This window comes from Squalius cephalus (genome assembly GCF_949319135.1).
Source record: "Squalius cephalus genome assembly, chromosome: 1".
NCBI lineage: Eukaryota > Metazoa > Chordata > Actinopteri > Cypriniformes > Leuciscidae > Squalius > Squalius cephalus.
This window is the reverse complement of record NC_137122.1, coordinates 33563568-33573490: the sequence shown is the minus strand read 5'-3', so window position 1 is coordinate 33573490 and position 9923 is coordinate 33563568. Positions and strand designations below refer to the sequence as shown.

At 35.5% G+C, this 9923-nt stretch overlaps 1 protein-coding gene across 1 annotated transcript; it reads right to left on the bottom strand.

The window, feature by feature from the left end:
• Window positions 1-4302: 4302 nt before the first annotated feature.
• Window positions 4303-5656, bottom strand: uts2r5 (urotensin-2 receptor 5). The gene has a single exon (XM_079872712.1). The coding sequence runs from the start codon at window positions 5583-5585 to the stop codon at window positions 4566-4568; it is 1020 nt and encodes a 339-aa protein (XP_079728838.1). The 5' UTR covers window positions 5586-5656; the 3' UTR covers window positions 4303-4565.
• Between the last annotated feature and the right edge of the window lie 4267 nt (window positions 5657-9923).

Sequence of the window (9923 nt, the reverse complement as noted above, 5' to 3'; positions counted from 1 at the left end):
TCACTTTGAAATTAAATTTTGGTATGTTTTAGCTTACCTCAAGGGCATCCAAGATGTAGGTGTCTTTTTTTCCGCAGTAGTTTCAATTTGGATATTTTTTGGTCAAACCGTTCTTGTCTGTCAGTCATTTATATATATATATACACTAGATGTCGCCTTAAAGACATATTCGTTCCAATGAACTGCCATAGACAAGGCGACATCTAGTGTATCTATGCACCAGTCTGTGTACACGTCACACACCAGGATGCGCGCGCGCCCTCAGATCACTTGGACGTGGCTGTGTATAAGAGGTAAAAACTATATAAATACTGTTCGTTTTCTCACACAAACCGCTCGTTTCGTGTCTTAGGCCATCAATGTGTACTTACGAAGGGGAATTGTTTAATTTGGACGATGGGGAATTGTTTTAATTTGTGCTTGCTCTTTGAGACAGTGACCACAGACCTGCATTAAATGACTGACAGACAAGAACGGTTTGACCTAAAAATATCAAAATTTAAACTACTGCGGAACAAAAGACACCTACATCTTGGATGCCCTTGAGGTAAGCTAAAACATACCAAAATTTTATTTCAAAGTGAACTATCCCTTTAAATAATACGTATTATTTTATGTTTTGTTATAAACCCCCAAAGTGTCAGGTGGTGCAACTGTCCGAACAAATGAACAGACTAAATAATTAAAAACGAAATACCATTTTAGGCTTGAAACCTTTCATATAAACAAATTTTATACATATAAGTAGTTTTAAAGTTGTTGATATCATTGAAAACAGCAATTTGTATATTCTCACAGTGGCACAACTGCAAACATGGCTCTTTTATTATGAATTGACAAGGTATAGTAAACCTAATGTATCGTCCAGAGGACCCCAACTGATCATTGTGGCAGAATGAAAAGGTTTGTAGATCTCTCTCAAATACTGGTAACTGCTGATTTCAAGTATGGGTAGGTTGGTACCACTTATATAATTGATATATATAATCTCTATATAGATCAGTGGTGTGTACACTTTCCATTTCAGGTGGTACAACAGTATACAACTGGTTGAACCGCCTGACATAAAAAACAGTAAAAAAAAAAAGAAAGAATGTAAAGTAGGCTACACTTTGAAATGTTATTTAACAAATGAAACTTATTTAAACATATTGTTCATTACTCAAACATATGCATTACATCCGTTTTTAAAAACACCTTTTTTGAAGCTTTATTTCTAGGTAGATAGATAGATTTCATGGTGACTTTAAAGAGGCACATTTATACACATTTATGCCCCATATCTTAATGTAATGACCAAAAATTTAGCATTAAATGTGTCCAAAGACTAAGAAAACAATTACATATCAGCCTCTCCAACAAAGTAAGTCTTTATTCTGAGTGGCACAGATCCAAGACAAATAAAGTGACCATCCTAGCTTCATTTTGTGAAAGTGGAAAATATGCTGGCCCTGGGAGAGATGAACAGTGGCCAATTATGCTCAGACTCCCTTAGGATGCAACAGGCTCTGCGGCAAAAGGTGATGATTGAAATGATGAAGACATTTCAAAGTAGGTCAGTGTAAGTTGAAAAGCATGCATCCGAGGGCCATGACTGGCGTCATATGGAAGAATGAACTTGAAATCTAAACATGGGATCTTACCAATATAAACTGCCACCACAGTCGTTGCTTCTCTAACTCAAAGAGAGGAATGTAGCACCTGTGGGCTTCAACTCTGTGCCATACTCCAAAAGCTTTGTATCCTCATTAAAAAACATCTTTTTGTTCCAGAATGAATGGTTCATTGGCAAATGACTACACAAACATATCAGCTATTCATAAAAGTCAGAAAAAAAAAATTCGCATAAAAGGTGGTTTCACCCAGTCAGTCGTCAGTCAAATTCAGGCATTAACAGCTTCGTAAGGAAAATCTATTGAAATGTCAATCAATGAAATCAGAACCCTGCAATTATGACTGCCAAGCCACTAAAAACCGTAGCCAACAGATCTATTCACTTGCAGATGGGATCTCCTGAATCAGACTTTCATCAATATAAGAAATAGAAAAGATCTGCTCGCTTCGAGAGGTTTTCTGTCCAAAACGTAGTTTTAAGAATCATAATGTTTTTGCCTTGCAATGATTCAAATGGTTAATCTGTTGGTTTGTTAAGATAACAGATATAGGTCTGTGGCTAATTAAAGTGATAATGGTAAATTATTATATGGGATTGCAAAACCCATATATTTACAAAATAATCTACTTTTTGGAACCCACAAAAAAGTAGATTATTAAATCACCATAAATGCATAAAAAGAAAACCATAATTTTATAGCTTTATTTTTCTTTATTTGTTTTATAGGCCTATTGTGAAAATCCATATGATATTGGATTTTAAAATATTGTAAAATGCAACTCCAAACGGATATACAATTTCCTTTATCTTTTTATTTATTATTTTAATGTTGCTCAGTATTAAAAAATCGCATGACTCTTCATGAGAGATGAATATTATTAGATTATTTATTACATTTACAGATGTCTCTCTCTCATTGTATGATTTTTTTCGTGCTTTTTTAATATCTTTTTGTGAAAATGTTTCATAGAATACAAGTTTTTTTTTAGTTTTTTTTTACTTTTGGTGTTAGTTTGACTTTTTGTGGCTGCTCCACATAAGCTAAAATATTTATGTGGGAAAAATATTGCTTGGTATGAGATATACAAATGTTTACTGAAGCACAGCCTCCCTGAATAGTAGCCATGTCATTGCACAACTGAAGGAGAGTCGAGAAGAAGTCCAAAAAGCATTGACTATACCAGGATATCAGTAGCCAAATATATGGTTTCAATTCTTCAACATAAGAACAGCCAGTACAATATCTAGATAGAATAAGCGTTTGGATTCAATACCACTTGACCGTTTAGAGAGTTCAAAAATGATTTGGACCATGAGAGTCCAAAAGAACTACTGGATGCTTAACAATGTACTAACCTGTTTATGGAAAACAGCCTGAAGTGACTCATTTGTTTATTGGTGGTGTAAACCTGTATGAGCTGCTGAAAGTGATTTCACAGCTCACTGCTCAGCACTTAAGAAAAGTTTACTCAGGCCATGAATACAATACCTCATTCACTGCTATGGAAATTCTTGACCGTGCTTTAAGTTTATTTCCACAAAACAGGAGAAGAATAAAATTAAGAGGAAACATACAAATAATAAAATCAAGCTAAAAAGTCTTTCATGCATTATTTTTGACAATTTAGTAAAACAGAACACAAAAAGCCTATATAAGGATGTGATGCATTGATAATATTCCAGTTATTGTCACTTATGGTAAGACTATAGTCTATGCAATATGTGGACATTTTTCCAGGTCTGGTCACATATATGAGCATTTCAAGCACATAATCTGCTTTCTCTTTTATCAATAGCATGCAACTGAAAAAGAAAAAGAAAATCACATCTGACAAAAGTATTTAAATTACAATATAAAGTACTCAAGTACAAAATATTTAATGTGTAAACTAGCCTTTTTATATAACAAAGCACATTCAAATACAAATTATATTGAAGGTCATGTGGGATTTTAAATAATCAGAAACCGAATATCAAGCTTAACATACTATTGCACATTAACCTCTTTCTTGATTGCACACATTTTCCACATAATAATCTAACAAAGAATCACCCTGTGTATATTTATGGTCCTTTAGTTCAGAACAAGTCACCATTTTACTAATATCTATTTGGTCAGTGATCTATAGATGCATAAAAAGAAATAGTGCAAAATGTTAACATTCATATTTAGGATCAAATTAATCTGTACAGAAAATATACAATTCTTTTTCTTCTTCTTGTTTTTTTTTTTTTTTTTTTTACAATTTGAGACAACCTAAAAGTAACATGTTCCCAAATGGTTAATTTCAGGTTTTATTTTTACAACCATAAAATAACTCTTACAGAACGTTCCCTCATAATTATTTTAGAACAAAAAGCCATTCTACATCTGTAAATTATGCATTCTAACTAAAAAGCAAAATTTAAAAATGCAGGTTTAGGGATTTTGGGGGTGCTGGGTTTAAAATTGTATGTTCTGAGAATGTTCTGGGAACCAAAAACTAACATTACCAGAACGTTCTGAGAACCAACTAATGTTATTTGGGACAGGGCTATAGCATGGCGGTCTATTTCTCTGCACCCAATACTGTCTTTTTTTCTTTTTTTTTTAAAAGATAAGAATAATTGATATTGATGCTATTTTTGTTAGTAGATTCAAACGTACATTATACAAAACATTGTATTTTGCTGTAATCTGTGGTGGATGTTTGCCTGATTGGTTATGTAAATAAAAGAAGGGGAAAATGGGTGACCCCTAAAACCCTTCCTTTCACCACACTAGCTATACAACACTTTAAAAAAATGAATAACCAACATGATAACTTCCAATTTTAATCAATTATCCAACTGCCATGTTTAAGAAATATTCTAATAGCATCCAGAATGCCATTAGGGTGCCTATTAGTTAAGTATTAGAGAACTGTTGACTTCCAGAAGACACAGACCTTTGAGATGACAGTCTGAACCTTTAACTCTTTAACTCTTTGCTGTTTTTTTGTCTATCCCTCACATATTCCTGATAATTCCTCGTTAATAAAGTGTACAAGAAAGGGTTGATACAACTGTTACTGTACGCCAAACAGGTCACAACAAAGTTAATGTACACCACCGTGCTGCTCGAGAGCCTCCCGTGCGCGTTATAATAGATACTGAGCAACTGCCACAACCAGAAGGGTAAGAAACACGCCCAATAGGTCAGAACTATACCGAAGATCATGTATAACACCTTTTGCTTAGGACACTTCTTCATTCCTCTGGATGGGAATACAGAGGTTTGCGACAGCCAGTAGGTCCGGGCTAACTTTAGATAGAGATAACCGATGATCAATCCAGGAGCCAAGATGCAGGTGTTGAACAGAACGGTCAGATACACCCTGTACGCGGTCATCTGCCAGGTCGGGTGGCACATGCGCTTCTCTACTCCATTGTGCACGTCTCTCTTGAGGTCAATCATGATCATTGTCGGTAGAGCCAGGATGAAGGAAAAGAGCCACACCAGGCAGGTGACCGCGCTCCTGTAGCGCCGGGACCGGCCGAAGGTGTCTAGCGGGTTCACGACGGCCAGATAGCGCTCCGTGCACATGGTGGTCAAGATGAAGATGCTCGCGTGCATGGTGACGAAATCCAGGCTGAACAGAACGCGGCACCCAATGTCGCCAAAGTACCAGTCCTTCGCAAAATATGTCCAAACCACGAACGGGATGGTGGAGAGGTACAGCAGATCCGCCAGAGCCAAGTTCACAATGTAGACATACATCGATCCAGTTACGCGCGCAGAGGTGTTCACAATGACCAGAGTGTAAACGTTTCCAACCACTCCAACCAAACACATTATGGTCAAAACTGTGCCGAGTATGGATGTAATAAGCATATCGTAAGAGGACGCGGGCGCGTGCTCGTCGGGTCCTGCTATTGTTGGTGATATGTTGGTAAAAGCAGCAGAGATGTTCTCCTGATTCCTCACACCAAGTGCATCATCTGATTCCATTTCAAAAAAGCTTCACTTCATTTCTGGTGAATTAAGTACATTTTAACTGTTTGAGGAGCATTGCAATGAAAAAAAAATGGTCCCAGACTTCAGAGGTAATTGAAATTTTCATTATACAAAATATATTAATAGCTATATTAACTGTGTCCGCGTTCTCAGCATCTGCGCGCAAAACTTTTCAGGCTACAGGTCCAGCTGGTGTAATATTGTCATAGCTGCACGTGCATGGGTGGGATTAATGAGAATCACTCGGGTCTAGTCCGTAGTGCATCACCTATAGAGCAATAAAGGGTTCTAGACTAAGTGCGCAATGTGTTTGTTGTGAATATCAGCGACATGAAAGGAATTTGGCCTTTCTTAATAAAGGAAACAAAGAGAGTTACGAGAGAGTTTATGATCAAAATGACTAATTATTAAAATGATTCTTAATATTAGACCTAGTGCAATTCATATTTAAGTGGTTTTAAACTTGAATTTTGTTGAATTTAAAATATTATGTACTTTTTATCTTTTACACCACAGAAAGTCTTTTCATTAACTATTACCACAACATCTTTGTTTCTATATATTTAACCATGTAATTCAATCATATTTGTCATATTCAGTCGTATTTGTCTGAAATATGTAAGTGAAAGTGATTTTAAAAGTAGAAATATAAATATTGAGATAAAATGTAAAATAGCCTATTATTTTCAGTAACTGTGCAGACAAATACATGTATGGTGGGCTATGGATTTTGCAGCTCAAACCATATTTTAAACTTTCTCAAAATGTTGCCTACTGTATATTTGACAGCTAATGTAAAGACAGCACTGAGATTTGTGTTTACTAATATAACATTTATTGTAATGTATATTTACACATTTAGAAAGTCTAAAATGGCTTTACATATGGGAAATCTCGATACAAACATGTCAATTCAGATAATTATGTTTTCATTACAATAAAAGTTAGTAAATTGCTGGCTGAGAATATGGTTTGTGCTGGTCTAAACAATATCGTTTCAAAGCAGCTTCACAGAAAGTACATATGTCTAAATTACAACTTAGAGTGATCTGTTATCAGAGGTGACTGTGTCCAAGTAATGGATTTCAGACAAGTCTATAAGAACAGCAGAGTGAAACGAGCCAGTGTCAGCAGACAGAGAAAACCCATTGGCTTTGATTCTCACTGTCAATATAAGTGTATAAATAGCCTGGCACCATCTGTGTTGAGTGATTGCTGGATGAAGAAATGTCATTTCTGCACAATTATCAACTTTTCTGGAGCTCTGACCACCTGAATTATATCAGCAGGGAACAGACGGCTCATTACGTTGAAAATAAACTCTGGTGCCCTTTAAAAATGCAAGAAGTAGTATGAAACTTTATGTCCTTAAAAGACTCACTATTCTCACCATTCATTTACCTTGTTTTTCAGCTTATGCATTTTCAGTAAACGGTGTTTGGATGTTGAACGAAGAAACATCAGACATTTAATTGATAACACATCCACTGAAATAAATACATCCGTGAGGGGTTCAAAGACGCCTACACACATCATAAAAGCTCTGGATCTTTTCAAATACATACATATATATATATATATATAATAGGGAGACAATTATTTGCTCTCTGTGATGCCCTCAGCCAAAACACTGCAACCTTTTCACTGAGAAAAACAGTTTGAAAGAGCAGCAGAAAGGAACATCCCAAAGCCCTGGTCTTTGACATTATCCAGACCCGTAGCAGCGGCACACAGCTCATCTGCCATAAATATGACAGCTGCTAAAGCTCCAGGTACACAAAGCAGAGAGAGATCCAGACGTACATCAGTGACAATTCAGTGTAGGAATGCATCCCTGTCAGGTTACTTACAAAAGTCGCATTAATTTTCCTTATTGCCGGAGGAATTTATCATGGTGAAACTCCAGGTGCACAAAGCAGAGAGAGATCCAGATGTACATCAGTGGCAATTCAGTGTCTGAGAAGGAATGCACTACTGTAAGTGATCTGGAAAAGTACTAGAAAATACCAAAGAATTGAATACGAACTCGGTATGCAACACAATACAATATACTGTCAATTACAGTACAGCAATAAATGAATTAATTCAGCGTCCTCTGCAGGGCTACAGCAATGTATCACTTTCTTGGTATTCTGACAAAAGGCTTTTTCTATATTATGGGCAGTATTTTTCTCAGTTCTGCAAAAACAGAGTACATGTAAAAAAAAAAAATGGCTCGACTTAGTATGGAAAAAAATACAATGGAAGTCAATTGTTTGGTTACCCACATTCTACAAAATGTCTTTTTTTGAGTGTTCAGCAGAAGAAAGAAATTCATACAGGTTTGGAACAACTTGATGGTGAGTAAATGATGACAGAATTTTCATTTTCTGGGTGAACTGTCCCTTTAATGTTGGTAAATGTGTGCTATTTGAGTTCACACTGTGACACTTGAGTTAACTATAATATTTGCTTGTGTTTTATGAATGAGAATGTGGTTAAACCTGTGAAAAAATCAGGCATTTTTGTGTAGAGTTTTGCAGAAATACGAAAATTGGAATGTGTATGAAATCAGGTGAAATATGTTAAACATTTGGAGAAATGTTTCTTTGTTTTGAGAGTTGAATGAATGGTTTGGGAAATTGTCCCAAATGAATCAGTTATAGTGTGTTAGCAATCAAGAAAAACTGTTATAATATAATATAATATAATATAATATAATATAATATAATATAATATAATTGTTGCACAATTTTAATACCAATTTTATTTATTTATTTAATTTTATTTTTTTTTAACAATAAACCAAAGGTAAAATAAAACATTTGGCCCGTTCAGCATATGGTTGATTGTGGACACAGGACACAATCTGTGGAAAATGGACAGCATTTTTTTATTATCAAGAGCTGTTTAATGTTTCCTGGTCATGATGATTTTTTTTCCATTTAACACTCTAATAAAAGTTCACTCCAACCAGCTCCTAAACAAACCTTCAGCAGGAAAGTTGTGGAAAAAGATTATTAGATTTGTGGATCATCAAAGAACAAAACATTTAGGGATCCACAAATATTTTAATATCTTTCATTGAGCTTATCAGAGATCAACAATTAAAGATGATTAAACCTAAAAAAAAATGAATATAATGTTCTTCTGTTAACTTGTGTAGGCCTATTTATAGAAAACAAATGAGAGCATTTCTGTCAGGACTATATCGCCAAGGATGATTAGCATACAGTTTGGATTGGCGGTATGGTTCTGTTCTGGGGAAGAACTCCCTGCCCAGCAGGGAAAGCAGCGATAACCCCTCCAGAACAGAACCAATGTAGGCCTATTGCTGTTCTTGATGACAATTTTTTATACATGACAACATAATTTAAGAAAAATGAGTCTGATACAAAGAGGTATATCCGAGGTCAAGTCCTGACTGGAGAGATGAGGAGCTGGGGATGGAGGAGGGTAATTAGCTTGTGAGAAAGGAGCTTAACTGGATGCTGTGATAGGTGTTTTAGACGTGGATCAGCTGAGAGTCAGCTGATGCGAGCTTGACTAACGTGACCTGCCAGAACTTTAAGAACGCTTGATTTGTTCAAAATGTTTTTTATTTGTACACATATAAGGGTTGAATTAAATGATGGGGCATTTTAAATTTATTTGTAACATTTGTTGACTGTTCTCATACTGTGTTTTCCAGTAGCCTATTGCTTCATTAACAGGGGTATTTCCTCTATAAAACGCGTAGCAAAGAAACGGGTGTAGGCTAGCACACAATAACATCAGTGTATATTTTCAAGTCTTGAAATATGAAATATGAAATTTAGATGTAATAATTTTTGCTGTTAGTCTAAAGAGAGGGTGTTCTTAACATTTCCAAATAAAAAGCAGTCAAGGTAGGCTATCTTTATTGTCCCGTAATAAACCTTTCTCAAAAGGAACATCTGGCTTTCTTTAATTTATGTCTTTCATGGCAGATGATGTGGTTGGCAACGCGAAGAAAACGTGGCTGATTGTTTGTTGTAATTTTAGATTACACAACTCATTTTTATTGAGCAGTAGATATGATTCTGTAGACCGTTTTACTGCTTTATCTCCCTCTCTCTGGGAGTATAGATGCTTTTGGTGTTATCACATTTCACAAAAGGCAAATAAACGCACTTCTACGGGTTTGTGGTGTACCGAGGAATATGAAAACGGTATGTTGGCAGGTGTTAAAGTCCCATTCCTGCTGTGAACATGTCCTACATGAGAAGTAAAAACAGAGTGATAAAATGTCTCTTAAAAATCACACCTGAATGGAAACAAGTCTACATTTCATTTTTTTTTTTTTGACATTTTTTAAAACAAACAGAACAGATG